Consider the following 26,524-nt stretch of genomic DNA (forward strand, 5'->3'; position numbering starts at 1 on the left):
TTAATTTCTGAAAATTTTCATTACCACACACACAAAAGTAATAAGAATAAAAATTAAAGTGAAAAAGAACAATTAAAGTAAAAAAGAACACTGGGTGCCTTTTTTTTTTTTTGCCCCCGTTTTTCTACTCATCTATCCATACACTTGGACAAAGGAGAGTGTGGTCCATATGGCTTTCCCAATCCCATTGTCACCCCTCATAAGCTACATTTTTATACAATTATCTTCAAGATTCATGGGTTCTGGGTTGTAGTTTGATAGTTTCAGGTATCCACCGCTACCCAATTTTTAGAACCTAAAAAGCGTTGTCTATATTGTGTGTAAGAGTGCCACCAGAGTGACCTTGGCTCCTTTTGGAATCTCTCTGCCACTGAAGCTTATTTCATTTCCTTTCACATCCCCCTTTTGGTCAAGAAGATGTTCTCCGTCCCACTATGCCGGGTCTAGATTCCTCCCTGGGAGTCATATCCTGTGTTGCCAGGGGGATTCACTCCCCTGGGTGTCAGATACCACGTAGCGGGGAGGGCAGTAAAGCTGGGATTTTGAGGTGAGGGATTCAATGAATCTGTGGGCTGCAAACTGTGTGCTGATGCTTTCCATCAAAGAGTTAATAGTCCTCCAGGAGTTTCTGTCATGAACAATCAAACCATTTGCTTGCGCAGGACTGGACAGTCGGGAAGAGTAAAATAATGCTAATGAGGGCAATGGAATAGCAAAGGCATAGGCAGTGAGGGATGGTTTTGGTTTTCAGTGCCCAGGCTGAAGGTGGGGTAGATGGTTGTGGTTCTCGATGGGCACTTGCTGCCCTGAGAAGTGGGGATGACTGTCTGCACTGCAGAGGAGAAATTAAAGGGGCCGCTGGCCCAAGGCCACACACCCTGTGAGTGACTGGGGGAATTCAAACCCTGGTGAGTGTGCACAGACAGGAGGGAGCCAATTCCTCATTCAGGGTCAGGTCTTGTGGTTGACTGGGGCCTGGGTGAGAGGCAGAGAGATCATTCAGAGATCATTCTGCTGGGGGTGAGGAGGATGGTGATGTCAGAATGGAGGTAGAAACTTGGAGATGGACCAGATGTGTGTGGGAAGCAGATGGATTCAATTGGGCCTTCTTGCCTTGGAGGTGCTTGAAGACTCATGAGGAAAAGGGAGGGAAATGGCCCCTGTACAGTGGGTGTCGACCGTGTACCAGGCACTGGCCAAGGTGCCCTAGATGCCTTACCTCCTTGAGGTAGGCACTCTTATCTTCACTTTACAGATGAGGAAATTGAGGCTCAGGATGTTCAAGCAACATTTTAGGCTCACGCAGTGGGCTGGTGGCAGAGCTGGGATTCAAACCCAGGTCTGAGGACTCCAGAGCCCACACTCAGCCCCACTTCTCCCTAGGATTTGCTGTTTGCACTTGGTGGGTGACTGAAGGAGGCAGGAGCCTACATCTTTTTGGCCAAGAATGGGCAGAGAAAGATGTGTCAGGCTGGCCTCTGAAACCTTGCCCCGCATCACCCCAGGCCCTGCTGGCAGAGGGGTGGCCGGAGGCTGCTGGCAGATAGGCTGACAGGCAGACCCTCCAACTTGCTGACAGAGTCTCTGACCAGTCAGCCACCCAGTGCACAAAGTTTCTGACTGACTCACAGACTTGCAGGGCCACTGTGTGGCCACTTACTGAACAGCTGTAAGGTAGATGGTTGATTGACAGACAGCCCAGCCAGACAAGTCACCTGAAAGATGCCAATGGCTGACTGGCTTACCAGCTGCTGGACATGGGCATGCCTATATGAATACTGGCTGCAGGAGGTGGGCAAGCACACAGACTCCTGCCAGCCGGCTCCCGGGTCATGGGCTCCAAAACCTGGTTGCCCATGGGGAGAGAGACGGACTAGGGTTTTTTATCCTGGCTCCCTGTTCCTTCCTCACTCCTCTTCCAGGCTTAGATCTGGCCCTCCCTGGCTGAGTGTCACTTCACAGCTGCCCACTCTTCCTTTCTGGGCTGGCCCCTGACAGAGGCTGCCCAGGACAGGGAAGGGCCTCAGTGCCCCTTACACACAGCTCTAGTCTCAGGGCCTGCCTTCCAAGCAGAGTTCTGTACTCAGGGAGTCAGACTGTAGACACCTCAGCCCACAGGAGGGGCTCAGAGTGGACTGACAACCTGCCTGACCAATCCCATTCAGTGACCAACTGTCCACCAACCTGCTGACGGACCCCTGTCTCAGAACCCAGAGGGAAATGCTGGTGCTTCCCTCCCACGCCTTCCCCAACCCCCCAGAGGCCTAGGCTGTGGACTCTATCCCCTGGAAACTAGTAACAGTGTTTGGACATAAAACAAACCCAGGCAAGACTTTGAGCTTTGGCAGCGGAAGCTGAGAAAGAAGCTTCAGAGAGGCCCAGAGGAGGAACTGGAGTGAGGGCCACACTGCAGCAGTTGAGGAGGCTCAGGGAGTAAGCAGGTAGGAGTGTGGAGGGCTGGAAGTGGTGCTAGATGGCTTGGGGCACAGGGAAGCTGCCCCCAGGTGTGTCCAGGAAGCCAAGCCATGGGTCCAGGATCTGGCCTGGGGCTCAGGTTAGGCCTCTCTCTCAACAAAGACTGAGCTATGGGTAGGGGGCAAGTTCTAGGCTGATTCACTGACCTTCGGTCTCCCTCCCCCATCCATTCCCTGGGTTTCTTCCAGAGCTGGAGTCCAGGTTACTGGCTTCTGTCTGCTCAGCCTCAGCACCAGGCCTCTCATCTGGCTGGCCTGGCCTGTTGGTGGGTGGGCACTGCTGCCTTTGAAGTGACCAAGCTAGGTTTGGTTGGACAGAGACAGAAAAGAGCGTTGTGTTTCTTTCCCTCATCAAATCTGTGCAAGGAGCATCAGTGATGTTGAGGTTCATACCTGGATTTGACCAGGGTTAACCTGGACCAGGGTTAACCAGGAGAGCTAGTTACCTCTGTGCCTTGGTGTCATCAGAAGCATAGAGATAATAAAAGTACCAAAGGGACTGAGCTGTGGAGAGGGTTAGCAAGCCAATGCATGTAAAGCACATAGCACAGCACTTAGACTAGAAGATGCGGCCAGTCTCTGCTGAGTGAGAGAAACAGACGCTCAGGAATGGCCCCTCACTCCCTCTCCTCCTTCAAAGTGACCTCGGTCTCACTGGGTTAGACCCTTATCTTCTCCCTGTCAGGTGTCATTTTTGTTTCAGCATCTCCTTGACCTTCTGAGTGTTTATGCCCTTCAGCCTATGAACTTCCATTTCCTCAGTCGAATTCCTCAGGCTGTTTGAATAGACATTTCTTCAGAAAAGATATACAGATAGTCAATAAGCACAGGAAATCATGATCAATAATATTAGTCATCAGGGAAATGCACATCAGAACCACAACCAGATATCATTTCACAACCACTAGAATGGCTAGAATCAAAAAGATGGACAAAACAAGTGTTGGTGAGGTTATGGGGAAATTGGAACCCTCATACATTGCTGGAGGGAAAATAAAATGGTGCAACCACTAAGGAAAACAGTTTGGCAATTCTCAAGAATTTAAATATAGAGTTACCATAGGACACAGCAATTCTACTCTTAGGTATGTGTTCCAGTTTGCTAATGCTGCCGTTTTGCAAAACACCAGAAACGAATTTGTTTTATAAAGGGGGTTTATTTGGTTACAGAGTTACAGTCTTAAGTCCGTAAAGTGTCAAGGGTAACGCATCAACAATCAGGTACCTTCAATGAAGGATGGCCATCAGTGTCTGGAAAACCTCTGTTAGCTCGGAAGGCACACCCTCTGGCTGTTATCTGCTGACCCTGGATTGTGTTCCAGCTTCTCTCTCAGCTCCTGCACATTCTTCAAAATGTCCCTCTTGGGGCATTTTGTCCTCTCTTAGCTGCAGCTCCTTGTCAAAATGTCACTGTCAGTTGCTCTGAGGTCCCTCTGTTTGTGGACTCTTTTTATAGGACTCCAGTAAACTAATCAAGACCCACCCTGAATGGGCGGGGCCACATTTCCATGGAAACATTCAATCAAGAGGTCACACCAAAATCAAAGGTGTCACTCACAGTTGAGTGGGTCACAATTCCATGGAAACTCTCAATCAGAAATTTCCAACCTAATCAACACTAATATGTCTGCCCCTACAAGATTGCATTAAAGAATATGGCTTTTTCTGGGGGACATAATACAAACCTGCACAGTATGTACCCAAGAGAATTAAAAACAGGAGTTCAAACAAAAATTTGTACATGAATGTTTATAGCAGCATTATTCATAGTAGCCAAAAGCAGAAATGAATGAAATTCTGATATATGCCACTACATGGATGAACCTTGAAGACATTATGCTAAATGAAAGAAGCCAGACACAAAAGACCACATATTGTATGATTCCATTTATAAGAAATGTCCAGAATAGACAAATCTATAAAACAGAAAGTAGACTAGTGGTTGCCAAGGGCTGGGGGATGAGAAAAGTGGGGAGTGACTGCTAATAAGCATGGGATTTTTTTATTGGGGTAATGAAATATTCTGAATTTGATAGTGGTCATGGTTGTACAACTTGTTGAACATACTAAAATCCCTGAATTTACATTTTTAAAATGAATTGTACATTTGAAGGGATGAATTTTGTGTTATATAATTATATCTCATTTTTAAAATTCTTCAAGCCTCATGGTCCTGCTTGAGGAGCACAAAACCTTTGTTTGAGGAGGTTCAGGGCCTCTAGAGCCCCCTCCCTTTTACTTGCCTTCCGGGTCTGGTGATGGAATGAGGAAGTTAGGACCTAAGGAGTGTCCCCTGGATCAGAGGTGTCCCCAGGTCAGTTTTTAGGCTCTAAAAGGAGCTTGCTCAATGAGGGGAAACTCCTGCAGAGTGGAGAAAGGCTATGAAACAATGGAGGAGGTTTCCTGTAGGAAGTGGAGCCTCAGGGGGAGAGAAAGGCCAAGGAGGCCTGGGGGCCCTGGGGAGGCAGATGGCTTCCAACTAAATCGAAGGGTGGAATTTCCCAGAGCCAGGCTTCTGGGCTCCCTGCTGAGATGAAGCATCGGGAGACCCTGGGAGGTTGCCTCTGAAGCTTTCCTCTCATCTCAGCGGGTGGGATACTGGTGTGGCTACCATGGTTAGTGTGAGAAAACCAACATGCGTCAGGGGGGCCAAGGTTGAGGTTCTAACCACAGCCTCTGCCTCCTGAGGCATCACCCCATTTGGGGCTTGCAGTTTGTTCAGAAAAGGGTTAAATGAGATGACCTCAGAGGGCCCTTTCTGCACTGCCTGGTTTGATGGTTTGCAGCATGGTTTGATGGTGTATGATTTGGGGATTGGGTTGAGTAGCTCAGTGATTACACGCAGGGCAGTTCCCTGTGGGGGTATCGGCATCTGATCCTACACCCTGAACTACACCCAAGGAATACCTTTATTCCCTGACTATGGACAGAGCCTCAACCCTGGCACCTGACTCCAGACCCCTAGATCCTAGACGGAGCCAGACACAACCAGACCAGACTCAAGCTTCCTAGAACACAGCCACAGGCCCTGGGTGCTGCAAGAATGTGCGTGCTCATCCCTGCAGATGGGCCCATGTGAGTTTGCCTTTGTGCAGGGTCAGAAGCTTCTCCCTAGAAGGCAGTCATGCCTGGGAACAGAGTGAAGTTGTGAAATAGGTGCTTCCCAGGAGGGGACCTGGTCAGCCTGCGCACGGGGAGCTCCCAGCCTCTCAGTAAGGTCCTCTCCGTCACGGTGACCTGGGAGTCAGGAGGGCCAAAGGTGCTTTCACTCACGGACTTTCAGGAATGGCTAAAGCCCCTTCCCCCTGAAACAGCTGGTTCTGAGGTCTGGAGCTACCTGGTCAGAGCCATTCCCTGGGATTCTGTTTCCACTTTCACTCCAGGGCCAGCAGGCGAGAGGTCACAGGTGCCGGACAAGGACAGCAAGGACACCATGGGTACAGAAGGCCCACCCGGAGGCAGAGCCAGCCCGGGTCCTCAGGATCCGCGGCCAAGCATATTCCACAGCGTCAAGGTACCTAGGGCTCGGGCTCAAGGGCAGGGGCGTCCAAGCCCAGCAGAGCAGGCTCTGCTGCTACCTGTGCAACACCGAGGAAGCTGCTGACTTTCTCTGAGCCTCCGTTTCCTCATCTGTAGAATGGGTGGCTGGGGGGATGGAAGGGATGGTGCACAAAGGCACTTAGCTTGGTTTTGGGCACATGGCAGGTGCCCTGTAAGTGCTTCCCCCTCCCCGGGGAGGAAGGAGGGGCTGCTCCGTGGGCAGTGGGAGCTGAGCCCCCAGCCTCCCATTTCCCTAGAGAGACAGAGAAGGACAAGGACCCTCCAACCATCCACTGAGCACGACTAGATTCCAGGCCCTGTGCCAGGTGCTTTTCACTCACAATCTTGGTTCTCCCAACAACCCTGGGAGGAAGGGATGTGGTGGTCATTATACAGATGAGGAAGCCAAGACTCAGAAGAAGGAAGTGAATGTTGTTAAGCTCTGGCATAAATACACATTTCTTAAAAAATTCTTTGAAGCAGGTTTTTCTTCTGTTAGGAATTCTGCCAGCTTTTCAGAAGAGGATCAAAGGCAGGCTGGGATGTTTGGGGCAGAGTGGGGTGGGGTTGGGAGGGGTGTGTGCAGTGGTCTCATGGGGAACCTCTAGGGGAGACCTAGGTAGTGGTGGGGTGGAGACAGATCTTGGTGAATCTGGGGTGGCTTCCTGGAGAAAGGGGCAGAGTGGTGGGAGCAGGGTGGGGGGGGGGGGGTCCAGTCCAGCTCAGGGGGTTGCTCTGAGGGTCAGAGAGGGCTCCCACACTTCCTGGCGCCACGAAGGCTCTAATCTCAGCTATGTGGGTCTGGGAGCCCCAGACTCCCAGAGTGTACTCAGGACAACTTTTCTAGCCTTTAGGCCTTGTGAGAAGCCTTGGATTATGCCAAGAATTCTTTCTCTCAAACCTCTCATTTGGTCTCTCTGTCTCTTTCCTCTTGATCTTGACTCTCCTCCCCTGCCTCTTCTCTCCTCTGGTCTGTCTCCTCTGACTCTGTTTCCCCATCTTTATCCCTTGCTCTGCTCTGGCCTCGTGCGTTCTCTCTTTCTCCACCTCCATCTCACTCTGTGTCTCCCCACCGCCACCCTCTGACCATGTCCCTCCCCCCGCCCCCCCCCATCTGTTCTCTGTCCCTCTGCGGCTGCATCACGTGGCTCCTCTGCAGTTCTTCGTCCTGTGCCACAGCCTGCTGCAGCTGGCACAGCTCATGATCTCCGGCTACCTCAAGAGCTCCATCTCCACAGTGGAGAAGCGCTTCGGCCTCTCCAGCCAGACGTCGGGGCTGCTGGCCGCCTTCAACGAGGTACTAGCCCTGGCCCAGCCTGGGGGTGACTGTGGAGGAGACTTGCACTTCCCTCTGCCCCCAACCTCCTCCCTCACCACCACATCCAGTGCTTCAGGCAACCCCCATCAGCCCCCAAACCTCCTTGGCCTGCATCTTCCAAAGCTTTCTGGCTGAGAAACTCATCAGCCATGTGCTCAGGACAGAGACCCAGAGGAGACACCTGCGGCCCTGTGACGCCAGAACATTTGCAGCAGTCTTCTAAAGCCCTGGCAGTCCTTCCCCCAGAGGACTCGAATGGAACATTTTAGAGCTAGCTGGGATCCCCACATCTACCTTTTCTCCCTTTGGTTCCCTGACTTTTCCAGGCCCCTAAACAATCACCTGTCCCAGGGAAGAATCAGAGCAAGTCACTTCAGCAGTAGCAGAGAGCTTTAAATTAGATCAGAGGCAGAACTTTCTGACCTTGGGCAGTGTGGGAAGGAAATGACAGCATGGCACAGAGTGTTGTCCTCAGAATCGTCCAGGAATGCACAGGCCCCTGCCTCTGGGGGCAAAAGTCCAGCAGCTAGGAGTGGACAAGCTGGGTTCCAGGCTGCTTTGGGTGGATTTGGAGATCAGGGTCCAGCTGTGCCTCCGGCTCCTCCCCCACCAGATGTTCTTTCTCACCCTGGAGAAGGCAGCTGTCTAGAGAACACTCTTTCTCCCCTGCCCCCAGCAGCGTTTCTGTGAAATTCTCGCCCCCTTGGGTAATGTGTTGCATCCCTCCCAACCGAGGGCCTGCCAGCCACACAGCCTTGATCCCATATGTCTGTCAGCACCCCACCTCCAGATCTCAGATGTGGGAAGTGAAAGTCATTGCCTTGCTCTGGGATCTTGAGCACATTACTCCCTCTCTCTGGGCCCTAGGTCCCCATCTATCAAGTGGAGAGCGGTTGTACTTCCTAACGCCTAAGTACAACCAGCCAGGGAGCTGTGAACTTGGGTTTACAGCCCAGCTTCTGACTGCAGAGCCTGCCCCTCCCCTGCGAGCTCTCAAGTCCCCTCCACTGCTGTCTTCTACTATTTTGATCCCAAGGCTTGAAATTCCAAGCCTTAATCCTCTGACTTTAGACATGTTAAAATTTGTTTCCCTCATTCATGACTTCCCAGAAACTCCAATGTTTTTCCTTGACTACCCTCTCTCTCCCATATCCAACCCCTGCTCCAAAAGGAAATTGAAATTCTGGTTTTGTCCTCTCTGCCCTCACCCCCACCCCCATCCCCTCAGTGGGACAGCAGGGCCTTTCCTGGATGGACCTAGAGTCTGTATTTATCAGAGGGACCCTGATGATTCTTATCCAGCTGGCTAGTCCATTATACAGATGGGAGAGCCAAGGTTGGGGATAGAGACAAGGATGGTGCAGGCCTCCAGCCCCGGGAGAGGCCTCTCCCACTGGGCTCTGCCCCACTTTAATAGCCTCCTTGTCCTGTTGCAGGTGGGGAACACAGCCCTGATCGTGTTTGTGAGCTATTTTGGCAGCCGGGTGCACCGGCCCCGGCTGATCGGCTGTGGGGCTGTCCTGGTGGCCCTAGCGGGCCTGCTCATGAGCCTCCCACACTTCATCTCGGAGCCATACCGCTACGACCACGCCAGGCCCGGTAAGAGCAGGGGGCCTGGCAGCAGAGGCCCTGAGGAGCTGCACCGTTGTGCTCCGGGGCCACCCGCAGGCCTTCCTCCCCCACCCCCACTGCTTCCCAAGTCCAGCCCAGATGGCTCTCTCCAGCAGTCCTGAGACAAACGGTAGGGTGCAGACCCAGGACAGAGGGGTGAGGCCCTGCTTGCATGTTCCTGTGTTTTTCTTTGAAGTTGGGTGCCTTTACAACATGGCCTAATTTAGGTCCTCATGTAGTAGGTCCTCAGGAAATGTTTGTGGCATAACAGTAGCAGTATGGTACACTTCTTGCCATGCCCAAGCAGTGCTCTAAGCGCCTCATGTGTGTTAATGCATTTAATCCTCACAAGAAGCCAAGATGTTGATTAAATAAAGAATGAATGAATGAACAAATGAAAAAAATGAAAGAAGTTTAGACAGGAACAGTGAAGCCCTGTTCAGTCCAGTGGGATTTTGTTGAGGGCCTCCTTGACAGATGGATGCCTCCCCTTAGAGAATGACCCAAGCTTGCTGAACATTCGCTTTATTCCTTCCCTCTCTCATCCATCCATCGTTCATCCATCCATCCATCCAACCATCCATCCACCTATCCATCCATCCATCAACCCACCCACCCATCCATCTACCCACATCCATCCATCCATCCATCTACGCATCCATGTACCCACCATCCATCCATCCATCCAACCATCCATCTATCCATCCATCCACCCATCCACACACCCACCCATCCATCTGTCTACCCACCATCTATCCATCCATCCAACCATCCATCCATCCATCCATCCATCCATCCAACCGTCCGGTGGTCCATCCAACAAACCTTTAGTAATGCCTATCTTGAGCCAGACCCTCTCAGGGCACTTAGCCCTTGCATCCATGAGTTCCCAGTCTGGGGGAGGAGACAGAGACAAACAATAACCCTCCAGTGCAATTGTGTAAGGAGGAAAGCACAGGGGCTGAAGGAGCCCACACCCCAGCTTGCCCTCAAGGAAGACTTCCCAGAGGAGGTGGTCTCTCAGAGAGCATCCCTCCTCTCTTGCTCCTCCTATCAGCTCACACCTCTGCTCCCACTCTAGCCAGGACCAGGGGTGGAGAGATGAAGCATGTACGACCAGCCCCGAGGAGCAACTGGCAGAGGGTGGGGTTAGGGTGAACGTGGGTAACTGCTACAAGGTATAGAGTCCAGCTCCTTATGAGATGGCCAAAGGGAGCTGTTGGAACCCTGATGGGGGTGGGGGACAATTGCAGCTGGAAGTTGCTAGAGAGGGTGGCACCTGACCTGGTAGTTCAGAAAGAAGACGAGTATTTCAGGTGAAGGGAGCCGCATGGACAAGGGCAGGGAAAAGTTGGGAAGTACAGAGTGTACATGAGGAATGCAGGGAAGTTTATTTAGGCCTGAGTGGGAAGTTGTCAAGAGGCCTAGTTGGAATGCTGAAAAATAATACTTCCTGATGTATATTTGTTTGGAATGTTCACTTTCTGCAAAGCTTTTTCTGTGCAGGGAGTCATGGTTTACTTCTTCCTCAGGCCGTATGACCCTGCTCTGCCACAGGCTCACCATGAAACCCTGAGCAAAGTCCTTCTCTCTGAGCCTCAGTCCTCACATCCGTCCAATGAGTGAACGAGACTCAGTGATCTCCAAGCACCCATCCTGCTCTGACATTCCAGCCCCTTCCATTCATTCGTTCTTCACCCAATCTTTGTTAAGCTCTGTTATGTGCCAGGCCTTCTGTGGGGCCCAGGAGTGGAAAATGCAGACCTGGTCCCTACAGCAGCCGTCCTATCTAACGTCTAGTGGGTGCTGAGCACAGGCACCACGAGCCACTCCTTAATGTTTGCCATCCTCATCTATGAGTGAGGAAACTGAGGCTTGGGGTCTGGAGGTCTTTGCCTAGGCGCCCAGCTAATTAGGGGTACAGTTATGGCACATCCAGGCAGCCTGGCCCTAGAGCCTCTGCTCTGAGCTGCAGAATTATTCTGCTCCTGAATTCCTTCTCTCTAGAACTTCTATTCTAGGAGAGACACTTGAGGGATGAAGAAAGCAAGGCCCTGGCTTCTGTTGAAGTCACATAGTAAGGCTCAGCTGAAGGTCAAAGTACAGATCCTTGACCTTGGTTCCCATGTTCCCTCCAGTTAGAGGGAGTGGCTCCCCAAGCTGGGTGGGCACGGCTCAGAGTCCCAGCTCCCGGAAAGGGCTGGGCAGGCCACTGGGAGGAGGCCACTCCTATAGCCACGTTTGGGATAATAATAGCGTGAGGGTTTCCACATGTTTGCTCACAAAATATTGGTGAACTGCAGGGAACAAATGTCTGGTAGTAAATTAAGAAATTCACCTTTACTACACTCTGCAGCTGTGTCCTGAGCTGACACCACCTTCTCCAAAATGAATGTAAAAGGCACTGGAGCCCTCAATGAGCCAGCCCCAGCTTTTCTCACCTGCCCAGCCCTGCCTTCAGCCCTGGCCTTGCCCCTCATGCTCCGTGATCCAGCTGTCCTGAACTTCTCACCCTTCTAGCACTGTGCCATTTCAAGCCCCTTGGGTTTGCACAAGCTGTGGTCTCTCCCTGGAACCACCCCAGCCCCACCCCATCTTCTCAGTTTGGAAAATCTTGTTTGTTCTTCTGGACCCAGTTCAAACTCTACCTCCTTTGACTGCCCCACCCCATCTGAGGAACATAGCTGCATGGGGCTGTCACATGCATCTACTTAGAAAGGTGGTACAGCGTGGTTTAAGAGCATGGACTCTGAAGTCAGTCCTGCCGGGTTCCCAACCTGCCTCTGCCTCTTTCTACTTGCTTCTGAGCATCAGCTCAGTTCCCTCATCTGTGAATAGGGGATAACGAGAGCACCTATCTCCTAGTTGTGTTGTCGGGTTAAATGATTTCTATACAAAGCACTTAGAACAGTACCTTGCTTCCAGCGAGTGCTTATATAAATATTAACTACTGTCATAATATTTGTTCTCATCTCTCAGAGGATCTGTCACAGGACTTTAAGGCTTCCCTGTGCCTGCCCACGACCTCGGCCCCAGCACCAGCCCCCTCCAACGACAGCTGTTTGAGCTACACGGAGGCGAAGCATCTGGCCGTGGTGGGCATAATGTTCACAGCACAGACCCTGCTCGGGGTGGGCAGCGTGCCCATTCAGCCCTTCGGCATCTCCTACATCGATGACTTTGCACACAACAGCAATTCACCCCTCTACATCGGTGAGGACCAGTCCCACCCCTGGGGCTCTGAGGGCCAGGCAGGCTTCCGGTAGAAGGAAGCAAGGCCCAGGGTGGGGTCAGGCACTGAGTCCCTGACCTCTGCCCCATCTGGCCAGAATAAGTCTGGAGAAGGCCTGGAGAGCTCTCCGGCCCTGCCCAGGGGAGACAAGGTGCCCTTGCCTAGCAGCACTGAGCCAGGCCAGTGGGAACGAACCTGGGCTTTGTGTTGCAGGGATCCTGTTTGCAGTAACCATGATGGGGCCAGGCATGGCCTATGGCCTGGGAGGCCTCATGCTGCGCCTTTATGTGGACATTGACCGAATGCCAGAAGGTGAGCCTCATTTCCCACCTGCCCACAGCACACAGCTCTCCCTGGGGGTAGCACAGACCAGCTACTGGTCTCATAGGAGACACGTGGCCAGGGCACCTGGGTTCAAATTCCAGCAATACCATTGACTTTGGACAAGCCTTTAAATCTCTCTGAGCCTCAGCTTTCTCTTCTTTGAGATAAAGGCCATAACCTCTGACCTATCTCCCAAAGCTACAATCAGGATCCAACAAGATGGTGGCGATAAACTGTAAGGTGCCATCGGATGGGGCGTTGTGGTTGTCATCACTGCACTGTTACTATGAGACTGCCTTATTCCATACGCAAGCTCCCCCAGGCCCCCAGCCCAGGCCAGATATGCTGTGGGAGAAACCGATGAACATACATACGCTCCTGGCCTGTGGGGAGCTCCCATCTTTAGGGGGAAACAAGACTCAAAGACTCTGGCACAATGGAGAGAACTTTCTGAGCAGGACTCAGGGATTCAATGTGCTCCCTTTGGCCTCTCTCAGGAAATTTACTGGGTGATCTCTAAGAGCCCTTCTACTCCTGAACATCTGAGATTCTGGGAAATTGTGCCAGGGGCACAATTTGGAGTCCAGTGGCTCAAGTCCAGGTAGTGGGTGAAGGAGTGGGACTGAAGTTTGGTCTGAAGCCAGGGGAGAGGAGTATTGGGGGTCTGGACCTCTGGAGCCCTGCTGGGTGGGAGGGAGGGGGATTCCTGTTAGAACATTCCTGTTTGGGGGGGGGTCACTGTGGCATCTCAGCTGCCTGCAGGTCACACCAGGCAACTCTGGGTCCCCAGGTGTGCCTTCTGCCTCCTGCTACTCAAAAGTCCTATCCCTCACCTGGAGGATTTTCTGGCATACCCTAGAAGCTTTAGGTGACATATGGATGGCTGGATGTACAGATGTTGCTTCTTGTCCTCTAGCTTTTGCCCAAGGATGTCTTTAGCTGGGATAGGCCTAGGCAGCTCTGCACAAGAGTCACTAGGGACAATCCAACCCCAGCTCCCTTTCTTCTAGAAAGCTGGGCCCAGGAGCCAGGTCTGGGCTCTGGTTGCAAATCCCCACTCCTTGGAAGGAAAGGTCCTGGGAGTCGGGGGTTCCCCAGGCTCCCCAGATGTATGCCCCTGCTCAGGGTGCAGGGGCATGTTTTCTGACTATGTTGACATCATCCTGGCAGATGTGGCATCTGCATAGGCAGATGAGACATTTCTGTCGACTGACGTGTCACCTCCCTAGTCCTTTTTTCCTATGGGGGATTTCATAGGGTGGGAGGATCACGTCCACAGGCAGAGACCAGTATGTGAGCAGCAGGTGAGTTGGGTGCTTGCATGCATGGGCTCTCACCAGCCTGGCTCAGAGGCAGGGGGAGAAATAATCGGAGGAAGGAATTAAGCCAAATCCATCCCTAACTTCACAGATGCATTCGCTGGGTACTGACTGTGTACTGTACCCCTGCACAAGATCAAATGCCTGGGGCTTCAGCCCCACGCACTGGGGTTGGTGTTATCATGTATTTGTATTTTTATAGGTGTTTGCAGGTGCTATGGAGATGGTAGGAGGATGTACCCAACTTGCCCTTGAGGTCTAAGAGGTTTGATGAGAGATTTGTATACTCCAAAAGGTTGTACGCGTGGCATAATCTAGTCCTAATTAAACCTAGGGGGTGGAAGGTGGGTCAAAACCACCTGGGGTGGATCACCTTTCTACCCCATCTGCAGTAAACCTAAGTAGGCCTTGGGTAAGGCCAGGTATTTTTAATTTTTTTCCGAGACAAAATGTAACTTTTTAAAACATTTCTGTTTTTGAAATACAGTACTTTTATGGCACATCCACAGTATTTACATTTCAAGTTCTTTTTACAAAATATGTATGCTGTCTTGAAAGAATAGTGTTAAGATCATGATCTGAAATTCTCGTCAAAGCATTCAAACAGGACTCATGGAGTCTGGTCTTCACAAATCCACTGTACACTGACATAAACAAATGTGGCTGAATGGCAGCTATCCAAACATAAAAATGCTAATTCTATATATGAGTAGTCAGCAAACGATGGCCTTTGGGCCAAATCTGGCTGGTGGCCTGTTTTTGTACAGCTGTGAGCTAAACATGGTTTTAACATTTTTAAACAGTTGTTAAAAAAAAAAAAGACAAAGTGGCATGTGTGGTCTGTAAGCCTAAAATATTTACCATCAGGCCAATTACAGGAAGAGTACACTGACCCTGCTGTATACATTAGCGATCAGAATTTATTATGAGTATTAGAAAAGACACCACCATAGTGTGTCAGTACCATCAGCACTACTCATCTCTAAAATTAGGCACTTCTGTTTGAATATATACGTTTCCCAAACATAAGTACTCCTGATAAGCAGCACGGCTACTCTAGCCTTGTATGATTAAGGCCAGGTGTTTTTTTTTTTTAATTCAGTTTTATTGAAATTAATTCACATACCATACAATCATCCATGATATACAATCAACTGGTCACAGAAAAATCATGTATTATGCATTCATCACCACAATCTATTTCTGAACATTTCCTTACATCAGAAAGAATCAGAATAAGAGTAAAAAAAAAAAAAAAGTAAAAAAAGAACACCCAAACCATCCCCCCCATCCCACCCTATTTGTCCTTTAGTTTTTATCCCCATTTTTCTACTCATCCATCCATACACTAGATAAAGAGAGTGTGATCTACAAGGTTTTCACAATCACACTGTCACCCCTTGTAATCTACATTATTATATAATCGTCTTCAGGAGTCCAGACTACTGGTAGTTTCAGGTATTTACTTCTAGCTATTCCAATACATTAAAACCTAAGTGGTGTTATCTATATAGTGCATAAGAATGTCCACCAGAGTGATCTCTTGACTCCATTTGAAATCTCTCAGCCACTGAAACTTTATTTTCTCTCATTTTGCATCTCCCTTTTGGAAAGAAGATGTTCTCTATCCCAAGATGCTGGGTCCAGAATTCAACCCTGGGAGTCATATTCTGAATTGCCAGGGAAATTTTTCCCCCTGGGAGTCAGGTCCCACGTAGGGGGGAGGGCAGTGAGTTCACCTGCTGAGGTGGCCCAGTTAGAGAGAGAGAGGGCCACATCTGAGCAACAAAGAGGTACTCAGAGGGAGACTCTTAGGCACAATTATATGCAAGTTTAGCCTCTCCTTTGTGATAATGAGCTTCGTAAGGGCAAGTCCCACGATTGAGGGCTCGGCACATCAAACCGCCAGGCCCAATGTTTGTGACAACAAGGGCCAGGTGTTTTTGACAAGTACTTCTGGTGATTTTAATCATCCTGCAGATCTGGGAACCAAAAGAGTAGTCCTAACCATGTATTTAATAATAATAGCCACAGTAGTAATAATAAAAATAATAAGAAGGGCAAATACCTAGATAGCACATACTATGTGCCAGGCACTATTCGAAATGCTTTCCATGTGTGAGTTCCTATTCTCACAATGACCCTGTGATGTAGGTACCACTGGTATCTGTATTTTATAGAGGATGAGGCACAAAGAGGTTAAGGAACTTGCCCTTTAAACTAGTAATGGAATTCAGATCCAGCAGACCATTTCTAATGTCCATGACCTTGATCTCTATGCTACATTGCCTTCGTAAAGAAGCCAGAGCCCCGATGGGGTCAGGGACTTGTCCAATATCACACAGTCCATAACTGGCAGAGCCACAGCTGGAAGCCAGCACTCCTGACTCCCCACCCTGGCTCTGCTGCTGCAGGCTGTCTCACATCTCAGAGGCTAGTCTCAGCTGGTGGCCTTGCAGTGACAGCCCACCCTGAGCCTAACATCACCATGGTCTTCTCTTCCAGGTGGCATCAGCCTGACCCCAAAGGACCCTCGATGGGTGGGTGCCTGGTGGCTGGGCTTCCTCATCTCTGCTGGCGCCGTGGCCCTGGCCGCCGCCCCCTACTTCTTCTTCCCCAGAGAGATGCCCAAGGAGAAGTATGAGCTTGGCTTCCGGCGAAGGGTCTTGGCAGTTGCAGCCTCACCTGTCAAAAAAGTAAGCCCCCCCCCGCAACACCACCATGTCCTCTGCCCCAGCCCAGGCTCCAGCCCCCACCCACTCATACTCCTTTGTGACATTGAATGTCATCCCTCCTGGGCACTGCACTTCACAGCTTACCAAGCTCATACATGTCTGGGATTCATTGCATCTTCTCAACAGCCCTGTGCCATGAGTTATTACTTGACCCTTTCAGTTAAGGAGATCAAAGGACGGAGAATAGAAGTGACTTATCCAAGATCACACAGCCAGGAAAGAGCAGAGCTGGGATGACAACCCAAGCCCGGCAGAGTCCATATCCCTTGCTCTGGCCACTCCCCTTACTGCCTCTCTGCTTGTCACTTGCAGCTTGTGGTAGGAATGTTAAGAACTGGGTGGGAGTGGGGGTTGCAGAAGGTTGGCAGAGGGTCTGGGAAAACTTCCTTGAAGAAGAGGGATTTGAGATGGACTTTGAAGGATGTGTGGGAGGCCAGAAGGGGCCTCCTAGGCTTGGGAATGGTTTAGGCAATAGATTTGGGGCAGAGAAATGAACTTGGTCTTTTTGGGGACAGTGAAGGGGACAAGCTTGTAGTGAGCACCTCCTCTGGGCCAGGCCCCAGGCTGGACACTGGCCATTCAAAAATCAGCACATGGTCTCTGCCCTTTAGGGGCACAGTCCACGGGGACAAAGACTCATCCACAAGAAACAGCAACCTGGTGTGATGCTCTTGGGAGTAGCTCACTGAATCCCCCGCTCGCCTCTTGGGGCAGGTGGTCCTTTCCTCAGCAGAGGACCCTGAGGCCAATTTGTGGCAAATTGGACAGATTTGCTCAAGTTCTGGTAGGAGAGGACAGGACCATGTGAGCCATTGGGCAGTATAGATGGTTCCGGACCTGGGGCCTCCAAGGTTTCCAGGGACCCACAAAAACGTGAGACCTGAGAAATGATAAATTTTCTCCCAAATACAAAAGAAAGCTACAAAACAGACGTGTTTTCTTAAAAGTTTAATCACACACCATTAAGGTCAACTTCATTAATTTTTATTTAACATGCATACATATTTCATTACAATTCAAAAATTTGTGGGTTTGATTTTTTCTTTTTTCCCAAGTATGAGTGACGATGATTGTTGCCAAGTGATTTCAATTTCAAAGGGACAATCTATAAAAATCCTGTCGGATATTTTGCAGCAAGAAGGGTTCTACTTCATGAGGCAGGTTGGTGCATTTGAGTATGTTGGCCGTTCTCTAGAAAACGGCCTCCTTCTTAGAGGAGGAGTCTTTGGGCCTATAAACTCTGCCTAGAAAAGCCACCGGACCCATACTGCCCTCCTGACCTTCACCCCCCACCCTCCTGGGGGGCTTGAGCAGAGGGTGTGTACCTGGCAGGGATCAAGGAAAAATGATGTTGGAAGAACCAGCAGGGGCTGGAGCAGGAAAGTTCTTGGCTCACTCACCAGGAGCTAGCAGAGAAAGGATTGTGAGGGGCGAGGACAGTGTGTGGAGTGGGGTTGAGGGCAGTATGAGGAGCTCCTGGCAGCTCAACCAGTGCATGGCAGTGAGGTGGGGACGGAGATGGACCCGGGAGCTACCCAGGAGGTGGGCTGCACAGACTTAGGTGCTGCTCTGCTATGGGATGCCCCAGAGAAGGTAAAGGGCTGGGCAGATGCTGGGATTGGGTGTAGCTGGCTCAGGAGGCATAGGGAAGCAGGAGCTGGGGGAAAACCAGTTTCAGGAAAGACTGAGTTTGAAACCACAGATGGTCCTTTCCAGTTGTGCCTAGCTCAGGCCAAAATTTGGATGGGGGGAATTCCTGGAACTTGGAGAAGAGTTCTTGGAAGTGGGAGTGATCATAGAGGAAGATGAGAGCCTGGGCTGCTGGTTACTGAAAATTGCCAAGTCGGGTCCAAAATTTTAACAGAGAAGAACAGTCCATTGGGCCATAGGGTGATCTCGACCTTTGGGTAGATAGAAACAGCAAGGGCTGGGGGTGGGCGACTTGTCACATGTCAGCTGTGCAACCATGGGCAGGTCACTTCCCCATTCTGTTCTGTCCTGTAAGATGCTGAGGTTAGATTCCTGGAGCAATTTTCTGTGCCCCTCAGATTCTGAGTGCCCCATTCCTTGGGTCGAAGCTGCTGATGCCGAGATTCTGATATTAAGAGTTATGCCTCTGTGATGCCTTGAAACCCTGGCTTCCCGGCTGTGAACCTGTCTGGCTGTCTAGATTCATTCTGTCAGCATATTGGGGACGGGGAGAGAGGAGGGAAGGGGGTGAGAGGTTCTTAAAAAAGAACCAAAGGCTGAGAACATGAAGATCTGCTTCCAGCAGCTCTCAGGCAATAAATATTGATGTGGGAGGAATTTTTCCTCTGCCTCCTTGAAGCTGCCTTGGCTGGATCTGCTTTCAGTAAAGCTGCTGGCCTGGCTGAAAAAAGCCACTGATGGGAAGGTGGGTGGACCTGGGAGAAGGGCCTGCTCAGAAGAAATCGGCTCTCAGAAAGTATGCTTGGGGTGTCTGTCTTCTGCAGAGAGAGGGAGCGAGTAGGGGGAGAAAGTAAAGGGGGTAGCTATTTGTGAAACCCCTTCAAACATCCCCTCACAAGGTCAGTGTTCAGGGGCCCCCCAAATATCCTCCTGAAAGTAACTGCAGTTTTTAAAAGTATCCAGGAGAGGGTAGAGCATAATCTAATCTCTGGCCTCAGTCTCCCTGTCTGTACAATGGGCACTAGGTCAGACAAGATCTGCCAGCTCTGATAGGTTCCACATCGTTCCCTCTAAATGGCTCCTTGACCCTGGTGTAGTACATGAGCATTTTCACAGGAGAACAGGGGGGTGAATCCCACAGCCCCTCTCGAGGTGCTCTCAGGTGGTGAAGGAAGTCCAGGCACATAGGGGATGACCAACAGCTCCGCTTTCTCCCATGGCCATGACCATGGGGTTCTCTGCCTGGGGTCTTGGGGGCAGGGGTGTAGGAATAGCAGTCACCACAGAGAAGAGAATGAGATGAGGGCAGGGGAATGCTGCTTTCCCACCTTTTGCTCTGTGCCTGCATCTGTGGCCTTAGAGTTCAGGTGGCCACCCAGACAGCCTCCTAGGAGTGACCCAGGCAGGCCCTCTCCCCTCTCGAGGCCTTTACAATGGGCCTTCCTTGAAGGTACCGTCAGGCCCCAGGACGCCTGGCAGATGGTTCTGCAGAGTACGTGGAGTACAGGCGGTCTCTTAGGAGCTCCCTGGGAGACTGTCTGGCCCCTCAGTGGTGGGGGGAGCCCCATTCAGCCAGCAGCCCTCCTGTTCCTGCCCTGGAAGAGGCCCAGCCAGCTACTTCCTGGCACGCAGTCCCCTTCTATCAGTAACCCTTGTCCCTGCCCAGCCTGTGAGCACAACTGCCCTCTGTGGTCTTCCCTCTGCTTTGTATTTTCCAGGACTACATGTACCTATTATTTCCAGGATATCTCTGAGAATCTGGGATTCTAAGATGATATGGGTTTAAAGTTCTGTGATTCTAATAGTTGGAGGATCTCAATTCTTGTGTTCTATTATTCTAAGATTGCATGCCTCAAATGGTCTGAGTCCCAAAATTCATGTTTCTAAATGGCTACAATTTTGGCCCATTAGACTATGAGTCCATGAAATTCATCATTTCCCAGTTGTTAACTTTGATGTACTTCTTTAGGAGAACAGTTAGGGGTGGGGGACAGGGGTGGGAGGTGTCAATGGTCTTTAAAACCCAGGACTTGGGTCTGGTCCATGGGATCTGCCCAGCCGGGAGGCCTGTCTGTTCCCCTGGGACTTTGTGTCCCTCTCTGCAGCCTCTGTGAGTTCCGAGGTGAGGAGGGGCTGCCTCGCCCCCAGGGCCTCTCCCTTGCAGGCACTGCCCCAGACCCCTCCCAGCCCAGCTGGAAGCCCCACTGTGTCCTCCCCCATTCCCAGCAATCCAGGGCTTGAGGCGTCCAGTCTCACCTCACCTCTCTGAAGGTCTAAGGGCCTGTGTGCTCATCCATAAAACCCCCCACTCCATTTTCAGATGGAGGGATTGAGGCCAAGAGAGGCAAGCACATGCCCAGAGCTCGGCCAGCACTATGGCCCCTGTACCCACCTGAACAAGGCCACCTCCTGATCCCAAAGGGCTGAAGGGGGCCTCCCCACCTTGGCCCGGTGCAGATCAGGGGCTGGAGGGGCCTTTGGAGTGATCTGCTTGAGTGCTTTTCAAACGGCATCCCATAGAACCCCGGGGTGCCTCAACAGGGAAAATGAGTGGAGGTCTCCTCAGCAGGGCTGAGAGTCTTCCCAACCCCCAACACACACACACTTCAATCAGAGAAGTTCTACTTTTATGTGTTTTATAAACATCCTTTGAGTGAGATTTCAGTTGGATAAAGAGTTCTGTTGCTAAAAACCAGTTTTAAAAGCATTGATCTACCCCCTCATTTGACCAAGGAGGAGACTGAGACTAAAGAAGAGATGCAAGAGGGAGCTGATTTGGCCCAAGAGGCACCATGTAAGAGGTTCCTGAATAGCTGAGGTATCCCACGGAGCACAGGAGGCTAGAGCTGGGAGTGGTTAGACACATAGGTGTCTGCATCATTCTGAATCCTGGTTCTGCTACTTACTAATTCCAAAATCTGTAAAATGGGTATAATCTTAGCATCTACATCTTGGGATTATTGTGAGAGGGAAATGAGGCAGAATGATGAGACGGATGGTTTAATGCCTGACACATGGAGTGAGGCGCAGGAAACAAGAATGCTTGTTCTTAAAATCTTTCCCTGATGAGATCATCTCTGAAGAGGAAAAATATGGGAATACTTTTTTTAAAAAATTACTCTTCTTACAGGCTTCCACTATAGCCCATAAAAGATTTGTGGCAGCTCATACCAAACACATGTACAGTAAATTGTAAAATAGTAGGAGTAAGGCTAACCTCGATTGCTTTGCTGTGTACCAGACCCTATTCTAAGCCCGTTGTGTCTATTATCTCAGTTAACCCTCATCAGCCACCTATGAAGTAGGTGCAGTCATTACTCCCATTTTACAAGGGAGGAAACTGAGTCACAGAGAGATTAAATAACCTGGCCAAAGCCACATGGCTAGTAAAAGGTGGAGCTGGGATTCAAACCCAGGAAGACCCATTCCTGGACCTCTGCTAAAAAAAATAAATAATTGAAGAGTAAGGAGCAGGAAAAATATAAATAAGAGAAAACAGTTAAGTGAATAAAAGAGAAAAACAGATTCATAGATCATAAAGATCAATTCAGTTGATATAGTTGAACCACATCTTTGGTTCTGCACTTTCTAGCAGGAAAAGGGTAAAGAGAGGTGTGGCCGATTGCATGGATCTCATTATAAGAGAGTCTCATTCTCCACAGAAGCTCCAGTCTGCAGGGCCCCTGCTAGAAAACCCTCACTCTTAGGAAGGACAGAACATGTAGCAGATAATCCCATTCCCGGGCTGCTTCCTGTGGTGCCCTGATGGAAGCTGAGGGCTGGCAGAGTGTTCCACCACACCCAGCCAGAGTCGGCCCCAGGGCCTGGAGACACAGCCCCCGGACAAAGCCTGCTAGAAACAAGCTTCCTCTGAGGAGAGCTGGATCCCTGGAGGCTCAGCAGACAGTGTGACCGTCTGAGTGCTGGATCACACAGGGTCCCGTGGTCCTGCAGGCTTGCAGCAGTCAGCACCAGCCCCTGGAAGGGAAGCTCTAACCAGTTCCTTCTTACCAGTTGCCTGCTGATCTAGACAAACCACAAACCCAGATGGGTCATGCCCCAAGCCCTGCTCTGAATAGTGGCACAATGTTTCCTGCTTCTGGAGTCCACTATTAGTCAGGAGTCCCCAAAACAGATTAGGGAAGAGACAGGCAGAAACCTATGGAAAGCATGGGGGTGAGGGGGTGTGCAGGAGCTAGAGATAGTCAGTGCTCCCAGCACCCCCGGGATAAAGCCCAAATCCCAGAGCCTGGCCTTCAGAAGTGCTCCTAGCTCCAGCTCCAGTGAGACTATTGGCTGTAGCCAGGTTGGCGTCCCCACTGACTCACCCACATAACAGGCTCCTTCCCACCACCTAGTTTTGTTTATATTGTGCCCCTGTGTCAAATGGCTGCCCCCTTCCTGTCTATCCAAATTCTCAAACCTCACTTCTCCCTGCACACCTTCCCTGACAGCCCAGTTCCTGGAAATCTGTCCACACCACCCACCAATCTGTCTCCAACCCCACATCCTTTTTCACAGCACGCGACAGGATTGACATGGGGTCCTAGCAGACCCAAGTTCAAGAGCTTGCTTGGCTGATAGCTCCCCTTTCTTGTCCTCAGTTTCCTCTTCTGGAAAAGAATGTAGTCATAATCCCTGAACTAGTCGGTTGTGGAGATTAAATGACACTGTGGACATGAAAGTGCAGTGTAGACCTTACGGGGTTGTACATATGGGAGCAGATGGAATTGTGTTGGTTGTTTTTACTCTTCATAAGAGGGCAAGGAACTCAGGCAAGGAACTCATGGATTTTCCCTGCCTCTAAAGGCGTGTCTGCCCCTGGCCCTGGACTCTGTCACTCTATCCCCAGCCCCCATCCTACTTCCCTCCCTGAGGCAACACCCCACTCCTAGCACCCTTCCCCCTCAGGTGTCCTGGACCCTCCCACCACACTGTGATGTCCCTCCCAGACCACTCTCCCCATAGCTTGGCTAGGACTGAGGAAGATATAAGGAGATTCACGAATTCTTTTTAAGGCAGGCTGTCCAGTAGAAATATTATGTGAGCCACATATGGAATTCTAAATTTTCTAGTAAGCACATTAAAAAGTAAAAAGAAAATAATTTTAATAATATATTTTGTTTAACCCAAATATATCCAAAATATTCTTACATCAACATATAATAATAATAAATAATGGGATATTTTAGATGCTTTGTCTAAACTAAACCTTTGAAACATGGTGCATATTTTACACTGACAGCACATCTGGAATGAGACTAGACCTACTTCAAGAGCTCAGGAGCTACCACATTAGACAATGCAGTTATATGGTCTGAGTGACTAACAGACTCAATGTGCTGTACCAAAAGAAATAGGCTTAAATGGTGGGATTTCAGGCACCCAGACGAACAGGTGAGCTTGGCCCCTTTGAATCACACCACAAAGGTGCCTTCTAATTCTGCTGGTCCTGCAGGGCTTTAGGCTCACAGGGCTTAGTGGATAAAGCATGAGTTTTCTACTCAGGCAATCAAGCTCAAGTCTTAGTTCTGCCGCTCTCCAGTTGAGTGATGTTAGACAGGTTACCTAACCTCGGAGTTTTGTGTCCTTACATGTGAAGGACTGTGAGACTCCTTCCTTTGCAGGTCACAGGGAGGATGGGGCAGGGTCATGTATGTGTAGCCACCAGCCCATGTACCAGTGGCCTGGTGTGTCCTTGAATCTCAGTTCTGTTAGACCCCCCAGAGTGTCCAGTGCAGACCCTCTGCCTCTCTCTGAAACATCAGCACAGTGCCACCTTCTCTTGACATTCTCATTTTTCTTCCATGAGCCTGCTGTTGCTTGCACCCACTGCCTGTTGGAGCCATGTCTTGTACTCACTCTCTTAATAGATATTGATCGGGCACCTACTACGTGCCAAGGCCTCTCAGAACAAGCATAAACATGCTCCATGCTTTTGCAGAGATCAGAGTCCAGCAGGGGAGATAGGCATTGAACAGAGTTGAACTGAAACCTAAGTGGACATAAAATAGGTATTTATTTTCTTAAAAATCAACTTAACTTCAACTCTCAATGCCCTTCCTGCCAGATCAGCAAGAAGTTCAACCTCAGCCTTTTGCAGGCTTCCCCTCACTAAGATGAAGCAATGGCCTTGAGGACTCGCATGGTGCCCAGACACAAGGGAGGTCCCAACCCTACCCAGGAGGCATCAGTACCAGCCCCCCTGGTCTCTGTGGGGTCCCACGTGGTCCCCTTAACATGCTTGGAGCACAGGCATCCTGGTGTGGCTGGGAACCTGGGCCCAGCCTCCCAAGGTCAACCTTGGCCTGCCCCTCAGAGGTCAGCTGCTTTCTTGGGCCCTGTCTCAGAGGGACGTGGCTCCCTGCTGCTGGTGGAACCCAGAGATTTCTTCGCCCCCGACTCACTACCATTCTAATTTTTAGTTGTAGGTAGGATCCCCTTCTCTTCCCTCAGCCTTGGAGTCTGCCCTCTCTCTTCACATCCCTCCACAACATTTGGCATAATCTCCTCAATGGACTCAGGCTTTGGAAACAAAAGTCAAGAAGGGAAATCTTGCAGCTGATCACTGCTTTCTGCCCTGCCACAAACCTCCCCTGATGCCAGGAAACCCGGAGCCTACTATCTTCTCAAATGAAAGAAAAGAGAAGGAAAAACCCCAGCGGGAGCAAACACACAAATTAATATTCGAATGAATTATCCTGCTGGATGAGGCCAGCCTTGAGCCATTCAGCACAGGGAATGAGGTGGGGGGAGCGTGGAACCAGGCATCGGAAACCCCAGGGTGGGGGTGGGCACGCAGGTTCTGAATTGTGGGAAAATCCAGCATTTGCTTCATGAGGCTCTCTACAAAAATGAGAGAGGAAAGAGAAGGTGTTAGACCCCTAGGGAAGAGGCAAAACCAGAGGATGCCAGATGAGTTCTCCAACCTAACCCACACTCCGCCGTGGCATACAGCATCCTTGACTAGGCTGCTTGCATGCTTCTAGTTATGGGCAGCTCACTTCCTCCCAGGGCAGCCTCTGCCAAACCATTCTTTGCACTGGGCTTAAGTCTTCCTCCCTGGAACTTGTTGCTCCTAATTCTGATCTTGGGTTGCATACAATATGTAGTAAAATCAGACTCCACTTGATTTCTTATAGACGAATGACTCCATGCAAGCAGCAACTTCTCCAAGACTTAGTTTCCAGTTTCCTCACCTAAAAACTGTGCATAGTAATAGTACCTCCTCAAAGTGTTTTTGTTTTAGAGGCAATGCAAATATAGCACCTGGGTACTCAACCTGCCTTGGCTCCCTCCTGCCCACAGGGTGTACCAGCTAGGTGCACAGGCTCTTGAGTCTGGGTTCAAATTCTAGCAGGACCACTTTACTGGTTGTATGACCTGAGGCAAGTTACTTCACTCTCTGTCTCAGTTTTATCCCACGAAAAATAGAGATTATAATGGTACCCACTTCAGAAAGTTGTTGTGCGGTTTCAATTATGATTTATTGCATTAAAGTTCTTAGAACTGTGCCCAGCATGTAGGAAGTGCTTAGTAAGCATTAACCATCATTTATCATTATTTCCTTCCTTCTTTCTGACAATCAAAAGTGCAGGATTGTGACCTCCCCCAAGTCTTCTCTTCCCAAGAAAAAAGATTTCTCCTTCAGTTGCACACAGGACACCCTCACCCAGGTGTAGGGGCACACTCAGGATATTGTCCTTGGCTTCCCCACAGTGTAAGTCCCAGAGCTGAGCACATCCTCTGGATGTGGCCTGATTCATCCAAGGAGAGGGGAGGGGACTGTTGCGTCTTTCCTCCCCTGACCAAAAGTTCCCTCCTTTCACAGCAGACAGTATAGAGCAGGATGGGCCTGTAGGCTCCAGGCACCCCAACCTCTTGTCAGGCACAGCTTGCTGGAGGCTCCTGCTCATGGTGACTCTCAAGGGGATAATCTCCTTGAGATGGTGTAGTACCAGAAGATAGAGGTGCGGTCATAACTGTGTTGTTGATGTTGATGGTGGTGTTGATGGAGACAGTGAGTGGTAAAGATTTCAGTGATGGTGATAGTGACACTGATGGTGATGGTGGAGATGGGATAGGTGACATTGATAGTGGTGGTGAAGTGACATTGATAATGGTGTCATTGTAATGGAGACATTGTTGGTGACTGTTCTAGTTTGCTAATGCTGCAGAATGCAAAACACCAGAGATGGATTGGTTTTTGTAAAAAGGGGGTTTATTTGGCTACACAGTTACAGTCTTAAGGCCATAGAGTGTCCAAGGTAACACATCAGTAATTGGGTACCTTCACTGGAGGATGGCCAATGGCGTCCGGA

General features: G+C 50.2%; 1 protein-coding gene across 3 annotated transcripts in view; it reads left to right on the forward strand.

Annotated features, from left to right (window-relative positions):
* The window catches only part of SLCO2B1 (solute carrier organic anion transporter family member 2B1), a 55,949-nt gene that overhangs the window by 9,102 nt on the left and 20,323 nt on the right, over positions 1–26,524 (forward strand). The window contains exons 1-7 of one of the 3 annotated variants that reach the window (XM_037840680.1): positions 2,339–2,441; positions 5,858–5,988; positions 7,174–7,311; positions 8,769–8,931; positions 11,923–12,156; positions 12,389–12,487; positions 16,324–16,514. In XM_037840680.1, the coding sequence (XP_037696608.1) occupies positions 5,908–5,988; positions 7,174–7,311; positions 8,769–8,931; positions 11,923–12,156; positions 12,389–12,487; positions 16,324–16,514 (906 nt within the window). In that variant the 5' untranslated portion in view covers positions 2,339–2,441; positions 5,858–5,907. Of the gene's footprint in view, positions 1–2,338; positions 2,442–5,857; positions 5,989–7,173; positions 7,312–8,768; positions 8,932–11,922; positions 12,157–12,388; positions 12,488–16,323; positions 16,515–26,524 lie in introns of those variants that run through there. The other 2 variants (XM_037840679.1, XM_037840678.1) reach the window with 2 other exon arrangements.

The sequence above is a fragment of the Choloepus didactylus genome, chromosome 6 (assembly GCF_015220235.1).
Source record: "Choloepus didactylus isolate mChoDid1 chromosome 6, mChoDid1.pri, whole genome shotgun sequence".
NCBI classification, from domain to species: Eukaryota; Metazoa; Chordata; class Mammalia; order Pilosa; family Megalonychidae; genus Choloepus; species Choloepus didactylus.